We start from the raw sequence: 24,481 nt of genomic DNA, 5'->3' as shown, positions 1-24,481 counted from the left end.
CCCTCCTTCATCCCCGAGTCAGAGTCTGGATCACCGTTTGGCAAACATTTGCTCCCCTCGTCCTCCGCTGTGGACAGAAGGAGCTAAGGGGCAGCGGGGACTGCCCACCCCACTGACCTAGGGCTTGGCTGTCACTTGCTTTGACCAGCAAAATGTGCGTTAAAGACTGCTGAAAATTCTTTGCTACTTCCCCCCATCCAGAGAAGGAATTCTCTCTGCTGCTGCTGTGCTACACCAGGAGAGAGGTTAGCCCGGGTCCCACGCACGGTGGACCACCCCAAGTGCCCTGAGCTCTGCACCTCACCCCCCTAACCCCTTGCTATGGCAGCCCCTGGTGACAGATCTGCCCCAAACCGGCATTCAGTCCTGGAGGCCTCACCGGCCCGAGACCAGGGCAGGGGCCCTCAAGCTTTCCACTGCGTCAACACTGAAAGTATGTGTTCGGATGGCATGACACACTCCCAAAGGTGTCTGTAGTGGGTTGAATGGTGGCCCCCTCAAAAGATGTGTCCATTCAGAACCTGTGAGTGAGAGCTTACTTGGAAAAGACCCTCCATTAAACAGTATTCCACCTCTGCAGGAACTCTGTGGCAAAGGCTACCAGTCATCACCCTACACCCATTGTGTAGGTGTTGGAAAAGGCGTCTTTGCAGATGTAATTAAATCACACAAACGTAATTAGTGAGGGATCCTGAGAGGAGGCCATCCTGGATTTGAGTGGGCCCTAAAGCCACTGACACTGTCCTTAGGCAAGAAGAGATGACACAAAGGAGAAGGTGATGTGAAGACGAGGCAGGATGGAACGTGGCGTCTGCAAGCCTAGGACTGCTGGCCACCACCAGAAGCTGGAAGAGGCGCGGCTCTCCGCTAGAGCCTTCAGAGGGAGCGCGGCCCTGCCAACACGCCGATTTCGGACTCTTCCACTCCCCTCCCACTCAAGCACCCGCATCAGAATGCAAAGGCCATTTTTATAAAACTGTCTCACACCCACTCTAATTTACGTACGGAAGAAATAAACAATTTTCCAAATGACTGTTTTTTCTTTTTCAAGCTGTTTTAAACTCTAAGATCTGGGAACACAGTCACAAGACTCGCGACCTCTAGTGCAGAACCTCTGGCCTGGGGGATGGACTCCGGAAGTGTTTTCACCTGTGACAATGGGCCAGCCTTACCTTTCTCCTGAGCCATCTCTTGCAGACAGAAGTAGATGACTCTGGCTCCCAGGCTGAAGCCAATCAAGGTGACAGGCCGCTGGCCCTGGGGGAGAAAGGACACAGGTGTTGGGGGCATGGTGCACAGCCAGTTCTAGAAAAACATCAGCCCCGATGACGGTGGCCCTTGCACACTTCTCAGCACCTGCCTCCCGCTTAATGAATCACGCCTGTGCTATTCCCGGCCCCAGGCTCTGATGTCTCCATCAGGAGAGTCTGGGGCTTCGTTTATGCAGGAGGGCACCTGCTCAGGAACCGGCTTCTTCCCAGGTTGACAGGCAGCATCTGGCTGGGTTAATTCCCTGGTTTTATCTCAAACCATTACCCAGTGGCCGTCGCTCCCTCCCCATCTACCTGTGGCAAATGACTGCAGTGAAGCGGGACCCTTCTGGAGCCGAGAGAGGAGGCAGGAGGTACCCCGGGTGTGATGGGAGAAAAAGGCAAAGAGTCACATGGGGTGGGGGGACACAACTGTTCTGTTCCTAGATAGGAAGTGGGGACATGAAATGTTGGCCTTATGCTATAAGAGGAGGTTGTAAGTTAGATGCGAAGAGGAATTTTCTGACTCAAGAACTTGTAGGAAAGGCAACTTGAAAAAGAAAGTCATGAGAGGTATTTGGGTACAACTTCTACATGGAGGGAGAGGGCAGATGAGTTCCAAAGGTCCAGCTGGTCTCAGTACTCCATTCCTTTCCCTTGCTTTTGGGCCGGTATATGTACCCACCCTCCCCCCACCCTCCCCCCTACCTCCATCTACTGCCATGGAAGACCCTCCATTAGACAATATTCCAATTCTGCAGGAACTCTGTGGCAAAGGCTACCAGTCATCACCCTACACCCATTCTCCCTCTGTCCTTGGTAACAGAACTCCTGAGTTTTTCTGGGCCCACAGCTACCCAGCCAAAAATGAAGTTTCTCCAACTGCCCTGCAGCCAGGGATAGCCGCAGGGCTGAGTCCTGGCCAAGGGATGTGAAAGGCCCTTCCCTTCTACTTTCCTGCCTCGGACTGTCTGGAATGTGGATGGAACCCTCACTGTTTAACGTGGTATTTGGGCCACTGGAGATCTGCTCAGAGGGTAGCTCTATACTTCTGGAAAGGAAGAGCTGGTCTTGTCCACACCTGCAGAGGCCTGTTAGTTTTCACCTGATTGCTTGCTAGAGATGCACAGCCTGTAATTCTTACTGGTCCATCCTAGGACACTTTTTATCTTTTTGGCCACGCTGTGCTGCTTGTGGGACCTTAGTTCCCTGACCAGGGATCGAACCCGTGGCCCCTGCAGTGGAAGCATGAAGTCTTAACCACTGGACCGCCAGGGAAGTCCCCCTAAGGTGCTTTTATGACTTGAACTGGAGGAGCAATGACGACCACCCCCCACCCCCCCAAAGCCACTGGGCTACCCCCACGTGGGCTTATCTCAGGTATGACGTCTGTGCACAAGTCAGCCCCCATGCTTCCCTGCTTCCTCGCCCCCTGCCCGCTCCCCCCACTCCTCGCCCCAGCTATTCCCAGGTACCTGCTGCCGGGAGAGTAGAATGTGGGCCAGGTGCTTGCCAACCTCTGCCGATCGATGGAGACACACACCCCAGGGGTTGTCGATGACACTTGCAACACTGAGGAGTGAGGCTGGCCAGGTCAGGGCAGCCACAAGGCCTGGGGAGGAGGGATATCGGTGATGAAGGCCGTGGTGGCACGGTGGGGGGGGGCGGTCCTTCTAGGGAAGTGATCGGCTGGCTAACGGATGCCTGAGTGAATGCATCCAGAGTCTCTAACTTGGAATCTGTAAGTTTTCCACGTGTGGTCAAACTGCTAAGTAGTACAGAAGAAAACTGAAGCTCACACATTTCTGATACGTGGCCTAGATCCCTTATGTTTAAGTATCTGCCATGTGTGAGATTCCAGAGATGGCCCCAGTTTGTCACTCCACCCTGTATCCTCCCACTTGGCCTCATAACTCTGCAATGCCCCCTGCTCCTGCCCTGCCCATCCACTCTAGGCTCAATCATGTGACTTGCTTTGGCCAATGAGATGTTACTGGACGCGAGGCTTGAAATGGACTTGTGCCTCTAGTGCACTTCTGTTGTGGGTGTGGGATAGCCTGCGATCCCAGGACGGGGAGGAGAGACAAATGGAGCAGAGCCGAGTTGCACTGGTTGCCCCAGGCAAGGCTGGCCTAGATCAGTGGACAGTCAGCTGACCCACAGATGCATAAGCAGGCCCAGCAAAGGTCAGCCAAATGAAGCCTCAACACTTCTGAGCTACTGTGATAAATGGTTGTTATTTTAAGTCACTGGGTTATGGGGTTGTTTGTTATGCAGCAATTGCTAACTGACACACTATGTGATAATGTGATGGGCTGTTTATCTGTCTCCTCCCTATAAGGACCATAAACTTTGCCTCTCTGTGTTCTTGGAGACCAGCACTGTGCCTGGCTCACTGGGGGCCTCAGGCATGCAAAGGTACAGAACCAGTGTGGCTTGGGAGTGGTGGGAATGCTGCTGGTGGGGGTGAGGGGAGGCTTACCAGACAACACCGTGTATTTTAGGGCCTCCTGGGCCACCATGTTGGCAAGACCACTGAGGATGGTCTCCAGGGCGTTGCCAAGCTCCATCAGGTACGTGGCCTCCCAAGCCAGACAGTACTGCTCACGGCTGTGGGCCAGGGCAGCCCATGGGGCGCTGAAGGTGCCTGGGGAGAGCACAGGTAGGTGGGGTCTCTCCTGTGACAGAGGAGGCCTCTCATCCTTTCCCAGGCAGTCGGCGACAGGGGCCCACTCACCCTTGCGAGGAGACAAGAGGCCCACCCCTGCCACTGAACGGCAGCTGACAGCAGAGCAGACGCGCTCCCAGACAGAGCACAGGGCCGCGCTGTGAGACAGCAGGCTGGGGTTCGAGACCCAGCTCCTGCATTCATTAGCAGTTGGGCGACCCCGGGCACCCTGGGTCACTATCCCACGCTAAGCCTCACTTTGCTTAGCTGTCGAGTCGGGAGACTAGCATTTATCTCTTTTCATAGAGTAGTTATAAGAACTAAGTATTCCAACTACCGTGTGTGTAAAGTGTTATTTTCTCTCACTCTGCAGTAATTCTGGCATCGAGGATGCTACGAGCACACAGGAAGAACACACGGGGCCACGAGCAGCTGGCTCCCTGAACCGGCTGCATCTCAGTCAACAGACACGGCCTGGGAAATAGTCTGCAAATCTGGAGCAGAGGTGTTTGAGCCCAGCTCTGCCATGAGCTCGCTGGCTCACCCGATTTTTCTGAGCCTCAATTTTCTCACTTAGGGACTGGAAATGGGAGGATGATGACAGTACCAACCACGTGACCAACGTCAAGCAGGAAAATAAAACCATGACAGTCTGCCTCCCTCTCTCCCTCCTAGTCCTTGAGGATGTTGTCACCTCTCCAGCAGGACTCTCAGACCCCCTGTGACCTGGCCCCTGCCTCCTTCACAGCCTCAGCAACCATCAGGTTACCCTCCAGAAACACATGCTTTTGATTGTGTTCGTTCACTCGTTCATTCATTCATTCATACCACAAACCTTAACTGAGTACCTAGACTATGCCAGGCCAGGCGCTTGACCCTGAGGATACAGACACCCATCATCGTAGGAAACGTTTAGTGAGCAAGTACTAAGTGCTGGGCAGCTCTGTGCTGAGGGATTTCCCATGCACTCTCTGATTTACCTCAACACAGTCTCTGAAATGGGGCTCCACAATTAGCCCCATTTCATAGCTGAGGAGGCTGAGCCATCCAGATAAAGTGCTCTCAGCCTGAGGAGGGAGAGGGCCATGCAAACATCATGTAGTCACTCATTTCTGGGCCGTGGGAGCATCGAGGGGCCCCGTGCATTTCTGCCCATGGCCCAAGTGACCTTCCACCCTTACTTGTCTCTGAGCTTCCAGCTCACTCGCCTTATCCCTGGGGAAGCTTCCCGGCCCCTTTGACAAGGGGGATCTAATGCACCTTGCACTTTTGCGTCCTGAGTTCTCGTCACAGTCTGCAATTTTCCATTTATTTTTGTGTCATCTGTTTAGTGCACGTCTGTCCTGCAGTCTGTCTGCCAAGCACTCGATTCCCAAAGCCTCATGAACACAGGATGAATGAATGAACAGTGGAGCCAGCTTCCCAGAGGCTTCGGGTTCTGGCTCAGCCACATGCCTCGACCTGCCCGACCCGAAGGCCTCGTCCCTACCCGAGGGTGCTCTGCTGACATGCAGACCACTGAGGGGCTGCTCCCTGGCTCAGTGTCTGGCACATGCTCTATAAACTCTGTGGAAAGGATGGGTTGATGGGTGGGTGGGTGGGTGGTTAAATGGGTGAATGGATGGATGGATGGATGGATGAACAGATGATGGATGGGTGGAGGGGAAGACAGATGTGGGATAAAGTCATCTCACCTCTCCGAGTCTCAGTTTCCTCCTCTGAAAAATAGGTCCCCCCTACCCACCCCCTAAAGACATACACAGGCAAGAGCCTAGGCCAGGGTCTGGCCCACAGCAACAGACCCAGCTCAGCCAACATCCACCCGCTTCTGCATCCTTTTCTGTCCCTGGTCCTCACGGTATTTGCCAGATGCCAGCCATCCCGTGATGGCGATGGTGATGTGTAGCTGCCTGCCTTCTGTGAGAGGCAGAAACGTGAACTCTTCAATGGCCCCAACACGCTTCTTCATCTTGTATCCTAAAGAACCAGATACAAAAGTGAGAATGGGGGTCACTGGGGACGCTGGGGAACGTTAGAGTGGCTCTGTGTACTCACACACTCACAGTGACTGCCAACCGTGTGCCCTGTCCCTTGACAAGCGTCCCGTTTTTGAACTCATTAAGGTCGGTGCCGTTATCGTCCTGACTACAGACGAAGGTAACAGGTTTCCAAAGGCTGGCTAGCCCCCAACTGGCAGAGCTGAAACTCAGAGCCCAAGCTCATAACCACCGCTCTGGCCTGATTCCGTGGGTACTACATTTTTTTCCCGCCCACGAACTTCAGGAGTGTAACACACTCCTCTCAGTGAAAGTGGTTTGAGCTGACCAAGATTCTCAATGTGGGAAGCAACATGCCACTTAACAGGAAACTCTGTGTGACTGGGGAGCTACTGACACATATGATTTGGAAACACTCCCCCACGGGATGCCGGTAAATGAGGGGTAGCCATGTGTCCTCTTACAAGAAGAAGCTCAACCGTCTCTGAGGCAGCCTGCCTGGAAACTTCTTAGATGGTGACAAGCAGGTCCAATCAGACCCTTTCTAAGAAGTCTACACCAGGTGCGGTTTCTCAAACTCAGCCTTGTCCCGAGCCAGGCCAAGCCATCCACCCAGTTCTCTGTGAAGCTCGCTATACGTTCTGGCAGTGCCAGGACTCAGAGTGAGAAAAGCCATGTCCTCTTCCTCCGTCTCCCAGGGAGCCCTCACTGGTGAGAATCTGGGCCACCACTCCTTTGGAACCTTACCTGTCAGGCCAGCTCCAGCTGCACCGAACAGCGAGGTCATGACAGCTATGCCGGCCGCTGAGCCCAGAGCCGCTGCCCCGGCACTGCCAATGATTGTCGCGGCTCCGGCAGCAACAAGAGGGGCAGCCAGACCCCCGGTCACGCCTGCGAGGAAAGCGGCCCGTGGTGGGTAGAGGTGGGAGTGCGGACGGGGCCTGCTGCGCTCTTCCTCCACCGGCCTCCCTCCCACTGCCTCTCACGGACAATACTAGTGAGCACACCTACTACGCGCATGCGAGGAGGGGTGGGCTCCCAGCTGATCCCCCTGCACTCCCCACTCTTGCTCCCAGCCTGGCATCATCCCTCACTCCGTGCTGCCCTGGCCAGTGCCACCATCTCATCTTACCGATCACTGTCCCGCCTCCCAGCGTCGCCAGGCCTATCAGGAGATAGCGCTTCCACTTCCTCCGGTTTTCTTTCTTCTTCCGGGATGCCTCGGCCGTTCTGGGGGTGGGTGGGGGGAGAGATTGCTCTCTAGGACTGGCTGTGTCTGGGATCCCCTGACACCTCCCCGCCTCACCAAGCCCCAAACTGGGATCAGTGCTGGGTGCTCTGTCATGCAGAGCGAGGTACCAAGGTTACCTTGGACCCATCTATGGTTTTAAAAAGCTGAAAACATTCTAAAACCCAGCTGGGGAATCCCAGTACGTGGGATGTGCTACTTACCCAACGGATCCATCCTAACAGGGTTGCAATTTGAATAATGAAAAGACAAAAAAAAAATAATAATAGTGGCAAAAGAAGCACAAAACTATCTTTATACAGATGGACCCAGAATGAGTACCAGATAGAGTCACAGACATCATCACCTCACTCCTTCCTTCCCCTCCCCCCCACTCCGCCATCAGAGCCCACCTCCCTCTGGAAGGAATTTGGGAACCAATTTCCTTCAGATTTATCTTTTCAAAGAGGGGTTAGAGAAATGTCTGTACTGGAGACCTTGGCCTTGGGGCAATAGCTAGAACCCTTCAGACTTGAAATTTGAAAGTGACAAAATGTAGCAAAAGGGAAGCATATGGAGTAAACTGGGGTCAGGTGAATCCTGAGAATGGCCCAGGAGAGTCACTAAACCCAACTTTCCTGTCCAACATCTGGCCCCCTGTGCTTTGGGGCAATAAGGAGAAGGATGGGAGACAAGGGTGGGGCAGTGCGGTCACTACCAGTGGGAACTCTGAACTGAACTTGGAGTTTGGACAACAACTCAACGTATAGAGCGATGGCCAATGATGATGATGATAAAAGAAGGGTTAATGTTTATTGAGGACTTCCAACATGCCTGCCACTGTGCTTTGCACTTCGAATGGTTTATCTTATCCTAGAAGCAGTTTTATTATTGTCTGCGTATCACAGACGAGGACACGGATAAGAGTGCCCTCCTCCTGAGTGGCAGTGGGGATCAGCAAAAACAATGTCTGTCAAGCGCAGAGCTTGACAGTTGGCCCCGCGAGCGGGGACCGAGACAGTGGCTGTTGCCGTGAAACTCCATCTCCCTGAAACTCAGTTCCCCCTTTTGTAAAAATGGGGATGATAACATCTCCCTCATAAGGATGTTGGTTTGTAAAGCTTAAATTAATTCCTTCTTCATCCCTTTGATCAACAAACTTTTATGGAGAATGGACAGCAGGCTGGAACGTCTGTGTGTCGGCGAGCAGAACAACGCAGTGCTCAACCGGAGCCGTTTCCTTCCCATCTCTCGCCTCCTGAACCATACATGATAGAAAGAAACAGTTCATCCTCCGGTCAGTGAAAAGAAGTTGGATTTGAGATGGGCTTTCGGAGACCCGCTATGCTTTTTGGTTGTCTGCCCGCTCACCTCAACCCACTTTCCTAAGCACGTCCTGGGGGTACAGCACAGCACTTCTCGGTTGCTTCACTACTGAGCGGAAACCAATTCTCCATGATCACAGGTGCTGGTTTTTCATGACTGAAATTCACGCCCTCAGATGTGCGGGAAGAGGCCGAACCACAGGCATTTAGCAAAGCGGACGGCAGGACGGCAATGAAGGGCGTGGGTTCTGGTGTGAGGTTTCAAATCCTGTAAACTAGGCTTGAATCCTCCCTCTGCTGTGGTGGTGCATGACAGTCCTCCAGGTGTTCAGTTATCCCTCCTGCACTGGTCCTCCCTATGGAACAATTACACACCTCTGCCCCGATGAGCTGAGTGGTTCCATGACCCGCTTTAGCCAGTAGCTGGAAAGGATATGAGTCACTTCTGGCAAAATCTTTATGAGTCAGTGCAGCTCCTGGTAAGTCTCCTTTTGCTCTGCCCCGAGACCAGCAACACTCCCAATAGAGGTCACCCTGTCAACTGGGACCCAGAACCAAGGAAGTGTGGACTAAAGCCACAGCCAACTTGCAAGAAATGCACTTGTGTTGCTGTAAGCCATCGAGACGTGGAGGTCATTTGTTACCGCAGCAAAACCTAGGCTATCCTGCTGGACAGGGCCACTTACTAACCTTGGGACTATGTACAAATGACTTGTCCTGAGTTTCCTCATCCATGAAGTTGGAATGATAATAGCGCTGAATTTCCAGGGGTACTAGGAGGGCTAAACTTACGGTGACTGGCATACTGTCATCGTTCAGTATGTTTACTGCTATCATCATTCCTTCCATGGTTATGACAATTTCCTCCACAGGCTGGAGATATACTTTGGCCCTTAATTGCTAGTACCAATCGGGGCAAACAGGAAGGCTGGAAATTAGTTGCTTTCGGCAGAGTTCAAGGCCTGAGGAGAAATTCCAGCTGCTGAGGGCGTACAAGAGGAACACACAGGGGCTACGAGCAGCTGGCTCCGTGAACCAGCAGCAAATTGTTCGACAAACACTGCCTGGGAAATAGTCTGCAAATTCGGGGTGAGGTCTTTGAGCCCAGCTCCGCCATGATCTCGCTGGCTCCCCTGATTTTTCTGAGCCTCAATTTTCTCACTTAGGGACTGGACATGGGAGGATGATGCGAGCACCACCACGTGACCAGTGTCAAGCAGGAAAGTACAATCACAACTGTCTGCCCCCCTCTCTCCCTCCATCCTGGTCCTCCCTCTGCCTCGAGGATAGAGTCACCTCTCCAGCAGGACACTCAGGCCCTCCCATGGGGGACCGTGACCCCCACACTCAGGGATCGTGACCTGGTCCCTGCCTCATTCACAGCCTCATCGTTCATCAATTCCTAACTTACACTCTACCCTCCAGAAACACTGAACTGCCTGCAGGCACACTGCCCACGTCTCAGTCCTGTGTTCCTGCTGGCCCTCGGCTGCCAAGGACCTTCTCACCTTCCTTTGCCTGGCTAAACATGACTCATCGTTCCAGAGTCACCTCCTCGCCTGCCTGAACCTCAAGGTTGCCTACATGCTCCGACTCCAGGCCTCCCTAACCCTCTGTACGGTATTAGCCTGGAATTCTAGACCATTGATTTTCAAAGGGGGGGCTTTGGATCAACTGCATCAGAATCCCCAGGGGGTAGCTGTTAAAAGCACTACTTCCTGGGTGAGGAAACCACCTGTAACAAGCTCTCCAATTATCTCAAGTTTGAGAATCACAGGGCTGAACCTTTGGGACACAGATAAAGCCTTTCCTGTGTTCAACCCTCAGCCGCTGGCCCTGGGATTGGCACCTGGATGGGGCTCAGAAGACGTTTTTTGAAAAGAACCTACTCATTCCACAGCAAGAATTGGACGTGAACATCTTGCTGCCGTGATCTTTTCTCCCACTCACTGTCCATTTCTATGAAAACCAGGGGGTACATACATTTTGGCTAAATAAAATATTTAGCCAGAGTGTAGGCCAATCACCATCAAGAATGAAATTTCTGGGATAGCAGAACAAATCTAGGATGTTACAACATTTTCATGATTAGTACAGATTTGTTATTAAGAACACAGTCAAATTCTTGAGTGGGTGCCCTTGACATTTCTTAGCACAGTCTGCTTCTAGATTGTTCCTGCAGTGACACCTGCACATCTGGGATACTAGACAGTCATCACTTTTAGCTGAGTTTATGGAGGGGGAAACTCATAGCCTAAAGGGAATAAAATAACTAAAGAGTAAATATCGTTCTTGAAGCTGTTTTATTTAAATGTATAAATGCTAGTATATCAGATCAATTTTATAAAGATTGGATTGATGATATACTCTAATCTCTAGTATTCTGCTTTGTATTATTATTAAAACAATTTTTTTTGGCTGTGTTGGGTCTTTGTTGCTGCACGTGGGCTTTCTCTAGTTGTGGTGAGAGGGGGCTACTCTTTGTTGCGGTGCGCGGGCTTCTCATTGCGGTGGCTTCTCTTGTTGTGGAGCACGGGCTCTAGGCACGCGGGCTTCAGTAGCTGTGGCACATGGGCTCAGTAGTTGTGGCTCGCGGGCTCTAGAGCACAGGCTCGGTAGTTGTGGCCCACGGGCTTAGTTGATCTGCAGCATGTGGGATCTTCCTGGACCACGGCTGCAAACCCGTGTCCCCTTCATTGGCAGGTGGATTCTTAACCACTGCGCCACCAGGAAGTCCCTGCTTTGTATTATTATTTGAATGTTTACCAAAAAAAGAATGTAATATTTTTCCTAAAAGTTATTTAGCTAAGGCACTCTCTCTTAATGTACACCTGAACTGCCAATCGATTTCCTTATTTGAGTACTTGAACGCTCTTAGTAACTGTTTTGTACACAAAACGAACAGCTTTCCCGTTAATCATTAATTATCACAGCACTTCACTCCTGCAATAACTTCAGTTGTCTGATTGAATTTCAACCTCTAAAACACAAGAGGAGAGGCTGGCTCTGAGTTACATCTATGACGCTTCCTATATTGGGAAGTGAGAATTCAGAGCACGACACTGAATCCAAATGAAGCCCTGTTCCTATTACTGACTTGCCTGCTGACTAGGCACCATGGCAATCTCTGTCATCACATAGCCTCTGGCCACACTCATGACCTGGGATGTCAGAAGTGACCTTGGGCTGACATTCCATGTCAGCTTCCCAAAGACAGAGGCTGAAGCCAAAATGCAGATTTGGGCCAAATCCCAGGCAGAGGTCACAGATACCTTGAGAAGAGCAGAGACACCCGCACTGCTTATCTCATGGGTCCACAAAGAAATTTCCCTCACTGCCACCTTATCTCCCATGAGAGGGTGTTCCTTACCTTTACTGCCCTCACCACCACCCTTTTCTTTTTTTAAATCACCTTCTCCAGTAGATAGAGAGGGAGTGCTTATCTCTGGGGAGTCTAGAGACACATTCCTAGTAAACGCTCAGAAAGCCCCGCAAAAGTATTATCTTCACCGCCTTCCTCAGAATTAAGAATGAAACCTCGGATTCTCAACCATGCCTTGAGGGATGCAGTAAGCAATGCTCAGACTGGATAAGGAGGTTGAATCAGATGGTGCCACTGGCCAGCTGGGTGGCCTCGGGTGAATTACGTCACCCTTCTGACATTCTGTTTCTTCCTCTGCAAAAGCCTCAGGGGATTGTAATGAGAACCCAGTGAGATGGTATCTTGTACCTGCATCTAGAGAGCGCTCAATAAAGGTTAGATGTTGACCCTGTTATTATGATGGGATCAGTATCAACGTCCAGCACCGCACTTGCTAACATTTACTATGTGTCAGGTGCTCTTCCAAGCCTTTGATACGTATTAATTAATTTAACCCTCTTGACAGCCCTATGAGGGAGATCCTACCACTGTCCCTGTGCTACAGATGAAGAAACTGAGGCACAGAGAAGTGAAGTCACCAAACAAGTAGGGGAAGCTTGGATGGCCTCAGGGCTCAGATGGGGACCCAAGAACAGAAAGGTGGTACATCACACCCTGAACTCCAGTTGCAAAGGATCACCTTGGGGTGCTGAGTGAGAAGCTCACCTTGCAGAAACACAAAACCTTAGAGTTAAAAGAAACCTACATACAACTTGATACTCTACTTGTACAGGTGAAAAAACTGGTGCTGGTGTCTGGACAGGGAAAGCAACGTGCCCAGGGCCACACAGGGACTTAGTAGCAGAATCAAACAGAGAACCAGGTCCCTTGGCTGACCAGTCCCTATGCTTTCCCTGCGTCTCAGACCCCTCCAGAGACCATAGATAGAATCTGAGAGGTTGCCAAAGTCCCTAAAATTGAGTTAAAAAATGACACCTGTGGAGTATTATTCTGAGGAAATGGCCCATGCAGTAATAACAGCAATGATAACAGTACTATAGCAAATGTTGATATTTAACAACTAGTAACTCTGTGCAAGTCCTGCTCGAAGCGCTTTATGTGTACAAACTCATTTGAGCCCCACAAGAACCCTATGAAGAGGGTGCTATTATTATCCCCATTTGTAGCTGGGGAAACTGAGGCCCAGAGAAGTTAAATAACTTGCCCAGGATCACACGGCTGGTAAGTGGCAGAGCTGGGCTGTTTTACACATTCCCTCATCTGGCATTACTGGTATTATCAGAGCAGACCCTCTGGGTAATGTGTTTCTTTCTGACAATAGATTTCCAGACAATACTTAAGAGTGTCCTTCATTTCAAGGCATACTTGAGGGATCCAGGTGTTGGTCTGGATCCAGCTGTTTCTTTATTGACACAGCTCTGGGAGTCAAAACAAGTCTATTTTCAGGTTATTTCAACAGACCAAGTTTCCTCCTTTCTCAAGGAATCGACCCCCTCCCTTTGCCCTACAAACCCTGGCGGGAGGGCGGCTCCAGTTCTGAATTTGGCTTCAAAGCTAAATTCCCAGCTGGGCTGAACTGGGCACAGCCTGGCTGCTCAAAGAAAGCCTTCATGGCCGAACAAAACCCAAGGCTGGGAGATGTGCCTGGTACAAGGAGCCCGCAATTAGGCTGTGACTGGGATCGATTTATTACCCTGGGATTAGATCCTGTGTAAGGTGTTCTGCAAAGAGCTGAGCTCTGGCCAAGTTACCAGGAAAATTTCCCTCAACACACACCTGACCATACACAGATAGCAAAGCCTCTTGACAGCTGGCAGGTATGGGGGAATGTGGGGGAAGGGAAGGACTCATACATACTGAGCCCTTGCTACATGCCAGCCCTGGGCCAAGCACTTGATAATACAATTGCATTTGTTTTCCACAATGACCCTAGGAGGATGCTATTCTTATTCCTATTTTACAGATAAGAATATTATGGCTTAGAGAATGGGGGTGGGGGGGCACCCGCCCAAGGTCAAAAAGCAAACAGGTGTCAGAGGTGGGATTTGAACCCAGGCCACTCTGGCCCACAGACAAGGTGTCACAAGAACTGAGGGGGAGTGGGGTGTTGGGGCCACAGAATGTTAAAGTCACAAACTCATGGCCCTTAGCATTCATCCATTCAATCCCCCTTCCCTACAAATGAGGATGGAGGCCCAGAGACGGGAAGTGACTTGATAAGGCCACACAGAGAGTCAGGACTGCACTGTGACTCTCTGTCCAGTGCTCTTCCCACCTCAGTGCACCATTTATTAATGGGGGGAGGGGACACACAGGATGCTGTTATCTGAAGAGTGGAAGTCCTTGATTCCTGGCAGGGTGGCCAGGGCCGCAGGGCACACTTACTCAGATTCCTCCTCTTTGGTTTCCTTCAGGCTCTCGAGGAACGTCTCTTCGAGGAGGTCCAGCTCCTCCAAGGGCACCTGGAGGAGGGAGGTCATGTGGCAAATGAGGACTCGGGCCCGAGCATCGTAGCGTCCTGCAAAGAGAGAAAGAGCACGGGGTCAGTTCAGCTTCCAAGCACAGAGATGTTAACAGCAGCGCAACGGATGAAACCCAAACCCCAGATACATCCGAAGTGCACAGCCCCGAGAACCAGTCAGCTGAACAAGAAGACAGCTTCTGGGGCGGAACAGTGTGCAACTGTTACCCATATGGATCAGAAGAAAGGTGGCGTGTTTCACCAAATCAGCAAAGATCAAATTTTCACATCCCAAAGCTGTTGAGGACATGATAGCACGATCAGAAGCAGATCCAATTCCATCATGACATACAAGGCCCCTGGCCAACTCCACGACCTCACCTTCTAGAATGTTCCTGCTGCAGAGCCTTTGCACTTGTTTTGTTTCCACCACCGGGAAGGCTCATTCCCCAGATCTTCCTGGGAGGCTCCTCCCGCTCTGTTCAGACGCCTCCCGCTTACAGAGGCCTTCCCGACCCCCGGCCCCCATTACTCTACCCCTTCACCCTGCATTTTGTTCCACACAGAGCTTGCCCTGCTCTGACATCATATCCATGTACTCTCGTTTGTCTCTCCCCGTGAAGTATAAACTTGATAAGTATAAACTCTGCACTGCTTTATCTCCAGTCCTTAGGAGAGTGCTCGGCACAAAGAATAAATGTTCAATTGATGACCTGACAGACCTGGGTACGGATACTATTTGTGTCTAACCTTGGGCAAAGCTCATCCTCGCTCAGGTGGAAGTGGAAATAGTAACAGTCATCTCACAAAGTTTTTTTTTTTTTTTTTTTGGCGGTACGCGGGCCTCTCACTGCTGTGGCCTCTCCTGTTGCGGAGCACAGGCTCCGGACGTGCAGGCTCAGCGGCCATGGCTCACGAACCCAGCCGCTCCGCGGCATGTGGGATCTTCCCGGACCGGGGCACGAACCCGTGTCCCCTGCATCAGCAGGCGGACTCTCAACCACTGTGCCACCAGGGAAGCCCTCACAAAGTTTTGAGGAGAGGACTCTGGGTCCATGACGGGTCCTTAATGAATGATGCAGAACTGGCCTCCTCTGCTAGGTGTCTGCAATGCTGCATGGTAATTTTATACTAAGGTCGTAGTAGCTACGATAACCTCAGCTTCTGCAAAATAAACCAGTTCCTTCCACTAACAAGGGTCCTTAGAGCGAGCCGTGGTCTGGAAGCACTTGCCCAGCTGCCCTCGGCCGCCTCCCTGGATGAGGACCTGTGTGTCGGGAAACAGACACCACAGGCCACGTCTTGGGGTTATTGATCAGCTAATGTCCCACAAATAAAGGAGCTCCCTCCTAGGCTCACAGACTATTGCACGTAGGCCGTAATCGACCTGTGCCAATTGACAAGCCTTGGCCGTGGTGATTAACTGATGGCAGCTATCATCAGCCACTAATTCATACTCCACTGGTCAAGGCTGCCGTGATTCAGTTTCTGGAATACAGACTGCCAGGTGCACAGGTGATTAAAACCTCCCAAGGTATTCTCAGGCACGGGACTCTGGAATGTCAGCCTCGTGTAAGGGTCATTTCAAGGACCTTGACAGCCAGGCTGCTGGACTTGGAGCTGAGGTTCTATTTAAGGCAGGTGGTGAGTGGTAGAGGAGGGGCAGGAGTCCTGGGCTACCCAGGACAACTTGCCAGGTAGCCAACTCACTCCTCAAGGGCCAATCCATCCTGTCTCAATAAAAAGCCCAACTTGGGGTTCAGGCCAAAAGCCTGGGCATCGTTCTTGATTTTTCTCGTTGCCCCTCCTCAGACATCCAATCTACCAGCTGATGGTGACAGCTGCACCTCCAAAACGTATCCTGAGTCTGACCACGGCTCCCCATCTCTGCTGCACGGCCACTGTGACTGCCATCGCTCTTCAAGGACCAGCCATTGCCCTGGTTGGGAGGGCCCAGGTTCGATCACTGGTTGGGGAACTAAAATCCCACAAGCTGAGCAGTGCAGCCAAAAAAAAAAAAAAAAAAAAAAAAAAAAAGACTAGAATAAGGCAAATCTACTCGAGTGAAGGAGTGAAGTTTTGGGATTCCAGGTCAATCCCATGTGGTCAGCTGTGAATCCTACCTTCTGGGTGCATGGGATATGGGGGGTGCACCCACAATCCCAGGCATAGCCCTAGGCCATGGGCCAAAGGTGCACACACAGGACCCATCACCCGGCAGCCTGTTCTTTGGAAAATCTTGGTGGGGGGCGGGCTCAGGGATCTTGGTTCTGCCCCCAGGGGGCAGGAGTATGCCAGCCTCCAACTGCTGGGCAGCCCCAGCACCCACCCAGACTCCACCCTTGGAGCCCAACTGGTCCTTCTGGCCTAGGAAGAGCAAGGGACATGTCCAAAGTCACCCAGTGTGTTTGGACAGACCCGGGGGCAGAACAAACACTTCTGGGCTCCTTTTCTCACCAGCATCTCAATAGAGAAGTTGAAGCACTTTGCACTTCACCATCCAACACTGTGCTGTGCATTAAAGGATGAACAGCGCCCTTGGAGCTAAACGCCAGGTGCACCCCCGGCGCCGTGACAACCACCACCACCTGCCCTGCATTTCCAAATGCACCTCCTCAGGGAGCAGTACAACCTCCATTGCCAGGCACTGAACCAGCCTCTGTTCTCACTATGGATCTGAGTTCGGGAGCCAGAATGACCTGCCTGGGGTTGAGCTTGCCTCTTCTCGGAGAGCAGCAGAATCCCAGACCTTTGGGAAGAGATCACGGCCAATCCCCTCCCTTTGGGGACTGCCCTCCAGACCAAAGGAAAAAGGAATTCAGAGGCAGAAACTTCAGCCTTTGTTGGGACACAGACTGGGGTTTGAATTTTCATCTGACTACCTACTAGCTGAATGGCTTCTGGCAAGTTTCTTGACCTCTCTGAGCCTCAGTTTCCTCATCTGTACAATGGGGGCAAGAATACCCTTTTAATCTGGCGTTTGTTGAGATACAGTGAGAAGATGCATGTGATGAGACTGGCCAGCACCTGGGATGCAGTAAGTGATCAAGAAAGGGTGGCTAATAGTACTCTTTTTATGGTAAATTGTCAAATTTGCTCTGTCCTTAGATGCTAAGAAGCCAGGGCTGCTGGGGTGAGGCTGTGAGCTGCTGCTGCTGTGTCAGCACGGGGAACCTTCGTCTCGCCTTTCCCTGCGGTCCGAGGACACTCTCAGGCCATATTCATTCAACTGATTACCCAGCCTACTGCACTGCCATCCCTCGATGGACCGACTTTTTTTTTTGGCCGTACTGCGTGCCCTGTGGGATCTTAGTTTCCCGACCAGGGACTGAACCCAGGACCTGGCAGTGAAAGCACCGAGTCCTAACCACTGAACAACAAGGGAATTCCCCCAACTTTTCTAATTGTACATTTTATGTAACATTTAGAATATTTATACCCAATTTCACCCTCAATGAATTTTTTTTTTCATATAAAGGAAACCACACCTTACTCTAGTCCCACGGTCCTCCCCCCATCTCCCCCATGGGCACTGGGCTGACTTACAAGTCTTCCCAGGGTCTTCACTTTGGTGGGCAGAGTGTGGCTGGAGGCACGGGACTTTTTTTTTTTCTTTTTAAATTTAATTAATTAATTTTTGGCTGCATTGGGTCTTCGTTGCTGCGCGTGGGCTTTCTCTAGTTGTGGTGAGCAGGGGCTACTCTTTGTCACGATGTGCATACTTCTCATTGTGGTGGCTTCTCTTGTTTCGGAGCACGGGCTCTAGGCGTGCGGGCTTCAGTAGTTGTGGCATGTGGGCTCAGTAGCTGTGGCTCATGGGCTCTAGAGCACAGGCTCAGTAGTTGTAGTGCACGGGCTTAGTCGCTCTGCGGCCTGTGGGATTTTCTTGGACCAGGGATCAAATCTGTGTCCCCTGCAATGGCAGTTGGATTCTTAACCACTGCTCCACCAGGGAAGTCCCAAGGGACACGACTTCTAAGATGCACCCTGTCTCAGGGCAGGACGTGAACTCAGATGGTTTCAGGTACGACTCCTGCCTTTTCTCTTCACGGCTCATTTTGGGGGGACAGTTAAGGGTGTTCAACGTGGCAACGAGCTTACTTCAAGGCCGGTGGTCATGGGAGCAAAGGGGGCCCATCTGAGGCCCTCCTCCAGCTCCACCCTCTCAGCTGCTGGCAAGATTGGCCTCCTCCGGCCTCTACCACATGGGGTGCCCACGCTTCATTCTGGCCTCATCAAATCCCCTAAAGTCAGCTGTAAGGATGAGGACTTTATCATTTTATCTCCATGTAGGAAGCAGAACAGCAGTTAAGCATGGACTCTGGAACCACACTGCCTGGGTCTGAATCCTTGCTGTGTGACCTCAGGCAGGTGATTTCACTTTCTGGGCCGCAGCTGCCTCTTTTGTAAAATGAGGGACAGGAATAGCATCTACCTCCCAGGGCTGTTGAGGGGTTTAAACAAATTGTAAAGCATTTTTCTCAGGGCCTGCACACAGTAGGCACTCAATGAGCATCGGCCCTGGTTAGAACTACTCCCAGCACCTAGCAGACGGCCTGGCACACACAGTGCGGGCTCCGTTCTCATTTGCTGAATGGATGAACAGCCAGCTTCAATACTGACAGCAAGCTTTACGAACCTTGAGGATCCTGATGAAGAACCTAGCCGCCAGCTGACAACGCATTCCACCACGACCAACGACCAACCTCTCAAACCTTTCTGATTCATTGGGGAGGTAGGGTTTGCAACTCAGTAATAAAGACCAGGTCAGAAAGTAGAGCCAAGTTTGCGGTGAAGGTTGTTATATCTCATGTGGCTGCATGTCGTCGGGTCCCATGGCCTGGAGTCAATGTTATCTTTGGATTCAGGGTACAGAGGGCAAGAACCATGCTTCAGCTTAAGTGTCCTGCGCACGTTCACCATGAGACTCACTGCTTTAAATGGAATTTGAAACTTACTTGGAAATGCCACCTCGGGTTACTTAACCTCCTGAGCCTAATTTCCTACCAGTGGGGATAACAGTATCTACTCTAGCAGTTGATTTGAGGATTTTATATGATGCAATAATTCACCATCTGTGTATAGGACCTAGGAGAGCAACTAGGTAACTTATAAAGATTACCAACTACAAATAAACCAGCCCCACCTGAGACGGCCAAATTTGGGGTCCTGAACCCATGGTTCTCAACCAGGGATGTTTTTGCCCCCCGAGGATATCTGGCAAAGCATGGAGACATTTCTGGTTATCACAACTCAGGAAGTGCTACTGGCATCTAGTGAGTAGAGGCCAGGGATTCAGCTAAATCTCCTACATGGCACGGGGTGGTCCCACAACAAAGAATTATCCAGTCCCAAATGTCAATAGTGCCACAGTTGTGAAACCCAGTCTCGAGTTGGCTCAGATGTAGTTTAACCTTCAACATATAAAAGGCTTATTTTTTCCAGTTGTGTGGGCAAGAAGCTTCATGGGTTGTTACTGGATGAGAAGGAAATGATTAGCATGCATAAAAAATTCCACCCAGCTGCCAAGATGGCATTGTTTTGTGACTAAGATCCCAATATTGTCAGTATGGGTCAACCTTCCAGGAAGTTCAGAGACGTGCGGCTTTTTGTGTTGATGTCTTGGGCTGATTCCATGATTAATCACCCTGTGTCACACCCAGAGAGAAATGCAGTAGCACAGAGAGCCTTCTGTGCTGTGTGTCCTACCCCATCAGTCTCTGTAGAAAAAAAGATGTTTTAACCCTCAAGTTCAGACAAACCACCTTGCTAGTATCTGAGCTTGTGCTCTAAGGAAAGGACATCCATCCTTCTTTCTATCCATCCAACCTTCTATCCATTTATCCATCCGTCCCTCCATCCCTTCATCCATTCCTCCATCCCTTCATCCATCCATCCATTCACCCAACAAGTACTAAATGCCTGCCACGTGTCCATCAGTGTTGCAGACACTGGGATATGATGGTGAACAAGCCAGACAAGGGCCCTACTCTCATGGAGCTTATGGGAAAGGCCTTGAACAACCGGCCCAACTATGACACTGACCTTCTCCTTACAAGATCCTTGACTGTGTTCTTAGGACCAAAGACAGTTTTGTTTTGCTCTGAAGTAGCATCTGGCTCTTGCCTCTCATTTGTATTTGAAATTGAAGTTCAGAGAAGTTAAGTGACTTGATCAAGGTCACACAATGAGAGTCTGAGAGACAGGATGACAGTCCAGGTTTTCTGGTTCCCAGGGCTTTCCCATTTCACCACCACCGTGCCCCAGTGGCACTCATGGCCTGCTTCCTGCATGCCAGCTCTGTTCTGAGCGCTTTACCTGGGTTATTTCATTTAATCCTCCCCGCTGCCCTATAAGGTAAAAAGTACTGTTTGTTCCCATTTAACACCTGAGAAAACCGAGACACAGAGACATTCAGGACCTCGCCAGAGTAGAGCTTGCATCTTAACACCAGGCAGCCTGATCCCCAGATGCACCCAGTTCTTGGTCCCTGGTTCTTCATTAATACGGACAGAGTTGGACATGACAACTGTAGCCATTCCCACTCGGGGCCTCCTTTTCTCATCTACAGGCGGACCTCGTTTTACTGCTCTTTGCCTTGTCTGTGGCAACCCTGCATCCAGCAGGTCCATCAGTGCCATTTTTCCAACAGCATTTTTAAATTAATGTATGTCCATTGTTTTTTTAGACACAGCGTTACTGCACACTTAATAGACTACAGTATAGTGTAAATATAACTTTTATATGCCCTGAGAAACCAAAAATATTCACGTGACTGGCTTTACTGCGGTGGTCTGGAACGGAACCCGCAATATCTCCGAGGTCTGCGTCTGATGAGAGGGTCATCTAGATGGTTTGAGGGGCCACCTACCTCTGACCTCTGGGGAACTTTTGAGCCCTAGCACCCACTCCCATTGGGGTCCCGGCGTGCCAGTGAAGCTCCTCCTGTTCGTAGATGCCGGCATCTGGTGGGGCTTTGAGATAAACCAAAGGCACCCCCCAGATGTTGTCAGAGACTGGTATTCTTTAGCTACGAGGTACTACTATATTCCCGTGGGGATGCTGCCACAGTCCTCAACCCCTGTGGGTAAAATCTGCTAAGGTTTTTGTTGATAGCACTTGTTTTAGAATGTCCAGCTCTGCCACTTACCAGCTTAGGCCAGTTACTTCACCTCTCTGGGCCTCAGTTTGCTCATCTGGAAAGTGGGAGTGTCTACATGAAAGGATGGCTATGAGGATGATGTGAAACAATGCCTGACAAGGGTCAGGTACCATGACCAGCGTTAACAGGTGCTTCATAAGTGGTGGTTATTCTCAAGAGACATTTCAAAGGCAATGCTGGTTTAGAGGCTGCCTATGAGAACACCCCTGGGAGGGAATGAAGTACCAGGTGATGACATTAGACAGGCTGTTTCAAACCCGCTCCAATTATTCTGTGAGAGCCAGGCCAAGGTCACCCACAGCAAAGGGGTAAGTTAAAGTGTCCTGGGTGCTCCTGGGAGCTCAGGAGGGCTTGTGATTGGCAGGCGGGGGCAGGAAGCAGGCTAGAATGAACGTGGCTCACTGGGCTTGTGGCCCAGCTCTATTGGCTTCCCTTTCCTTTCTTTTTTTTTTTTTTTTTTTTGAGGCCGACACAGGAGTGCTGGGGCAGCTTCTTCTCCCCCGTGACAAGGCCGTGGGGCAGAGCGCTGGCCTGGAGGCCGGAGACCTGGTTCTGACCACCAGGCCACCTCTGCCACTGTGTGCTTCCGGGAAAGCCCCTTCCCCTCTCTGGCCTCAACCTCTCCACCTGGAAATATGGGTGTCCCATCCAAGATGACCTTGACCTGCAAAATGGGAACAACGACCTCCAACACCCCTCAGGGGGCTGAGAGGGCTCCGTGCCTGTACAGCCCTTGGCGGCACGCTGGGCACCCAGCAAGCGCTCAAGAACTGGTGCTTTGCTGTTCCCGTGATTATCACGTGAGGGTGTGTGTGCTGATGGGCTGCCTTCCTTTCCTGAGCCTCAGACCTCCGCACAAACCCACCCCTCACTCCAACAGCGTCCAGGACGATCGGATATTGTTATTCTTCCCTTACTTCCGTTTGGAAAAAACACAAGTGATACAGCTGAGGATTTTCAGACCAACTGCACCACATCCTCAGACCACAACTCAGCCACGTGGCCTCACCGGCCAAAGAGAAGTGTTACTTCAGGTCGTGCCCGCCTGAAAGCAGGGACTGGGCCAGATCACCCTTGGGCTCTCCTCTGGCTCTGAGATATGGAGTGAAAGCATTCTGTGCGGCTAGACTAGGGCCAAAAATATATAGTGGGGTTTGAGCCTTAGAGCTGCACTTCTCAGACTATAAACTCCACGGGAACAGCCTGGGATCTCGTGTAGGTGGAGAACCCGCTCAGCTCCGGCCCCCGTGACCCTCCTCCGAGCATTCTTTCCAGCCAGGCCTCCTGCACATGCTGTTTCTGCTCCTGACATTCTGTTCTTCCTCCTCTTCTTACCCCTCCAGTCCCGCACGAGCCCGGGTTCTGGTGGGGAGTGGGTGGGACTTCCCTTCCTACACAGTGTAGACGTGGTTGGGATTTCATTTTCAATTCTGTGCTCCTTCTGTTTGCCAGCAGAACAGACCTCAGAGGGCAGGAGCCAGACTTCAGAGCCACTCAGAAGGGGGAACCACAGGGCACTGTGCGGAATCAACAGAACCGCTAAGAAGCACCACCCGGCGCTTGGCATGAATGGAGAGCTTCCAGCTCCCCAGCTCTACTGGCTTCCCTTTCCTTTCTTTTTATTTATTTATTTATTTATTTTTGCGGTATGTGGGCCTCTCACTGTTGTGGCCTCTCCCGTTGTGGAGCACAGGCTCCGGACGCGCAGGCTCAGCGGCCATGGCTCACGGGCCCAGCCGCTCCGCGGCATGTGGGATCTTCCCGGACCGGGGCACGAACCCGTGCTCCCTGCATCGGCAGGCGGACTCCCAACCACTGCGCCACCAGGGAAGCCCCCTTTCCTTTCTTGCACCAAAAAGGCCACTGGGGACGGGACCGCAGGGGCAACACCTACCACTGGCTTCACTGGCTGAGGTGCAGATACGTGCCCCACAACTTATGAAATCAACTCACCATCCTTGAGTGAGAAGCTCAGAAGGTCCTGAGGGAAGAGTAACAGGAATTAGCAATAGGTTGATTTGTAACCAGCCTGCTCACTTGACAAATGTTTATTGACCCTTAAAAAGTGGGAGAACAAGGCAGACAAAATACCTCCGCCGTACATTCGAGGGGCGAGCCAGACAAACAAGTAGGCAGATAACTGAATAAATGCGTGAGAATTTCAGGGAGTCAGATGAAGGAGGGGAAGGGCTGTTTTAAATCTGCTCTCTTGACCCACCGATAGCCTGTGTCAAGCTTCTGCCTGCTTCAAATGCATACAGAGCAGGTGAGTGACATGCCCAAGGGCACACAGCAAAGCTGCTACTTCCAAAAGGAGGCACCACAGCTTAGCAGTCAGGAGCACGGGCTCTGGAGTAAGACTGCCAAGGTTCAAATCAGCTGTGTGACCTTGAGCAAGTTACCTAACATCTCTGTGCCTCCATTTATCATCCTACCTAATAAAATTGCTTTGAGAATTAAATGAGTTCATATTAGTAAGGTATTAGCATATAATAAGTACTGTTTAAGTAATAAATCGATAGTAAATATTCAATAATGATAATTCAACATTAGCTATGATCGTCATCATCATATGAAATTATGATGCAATATTTAATCTTTCAATTCCCCCCACGCCACTAGAAGCGATATTCAGGCTGACTTTGAGAGGAAATTCTCTGTTCTACTTTCCCTGGCAGCCACCACCTGGGCGGTGGGTGTACCTGAGTGATCACCAGTGGGTCGTCCTTCAAGATGGGGTCCTTCAATAAAATCTGAGCAAACGTGTCTGCTCCTTCGCCTCCCAGGCCGCTGGCAAAAGCAGTCATGGTTGGCAAGACAGCTTCGGACAAGTCCAGCCACTTCACCAGGCCAGCCACAAAGTCCGTGCAGAAGGATCTGAAAGACAGACACAGCTGAGATCCTGGACCGTGCATCTCACGATATGAGCTGTGTGCAGGGATGTGAAGACGTGGCACTTAAAAAAACCACGGCGACTGTGGCCCAGGGAATACAGAAGAGCCAAAACC

The 24,481-nt window shown here is 51.2% G+C and overlaps 1 protein-coding gene across 12 annotated transcripts in view; it reads right to left on the bottom strand.

The window, feature by feature from the left end:
* Window positions 1-24,481, bottom strand: part of TMCO4 (transmembrane and coiled-coil domains 4) — a 93,469-nt gene that overhangs the window by 42,227 nt on the left and 26,761 nt on the right. For 8 of the 12 annotated variants that reach the window (XM_073794990.1, XM_033842107.2, XM_033842117.2 and 5 more), the window contains 9 exons: window positions 24,176-24,350; window positions 23,427-23,454; window positions 14,236-14,368; window positions 7,048-7,145; window positions 6,663-6,806; window positions 5,776-5,895; window positions 3,733-3,897; window positions 2,726-2,862; window positions 1,173-1,257 (listed from right to left, as the gene is read on the bottom strand). In XM_073794990.1, the coding sequence (XP_073651091.1) occupies window positions 1,173-1,257; window positions 2,726-2,862; window positions 3,733-3,897; window positions 5,776-5,895; window positions 6,663-6,806; window positions 7,048-7,145; window positions 14,236-14,368; window positions 23,427-23,454; window positions 24,176-24,350 (1,085 nt within the window). The other 4 variants (XM_033842121.2, XM_073794994.1, XM_073795005.1 and 1 more) reach the window with 4 other exon arrangements.

Source organism: Tursiops truncatus, chromosome 1 (assembly GCF_011762595.2).
Source record: "Tursiops truncatus isolate mTurTru1 chromosome 1, mTurTru1.mat.Y, whole genome shotgun sequence".
Lineage (NCBI taxonomy): Eukaryota > Metazoa > Chordata > Mammalia > Artiodactyla > Delphinidae > Tursiops > Tursiops truncatus.
Note: the sequence above shows the minus strand (reverse complement) of the source record. Positions and strands in the feature narration are given on the sequence as shown.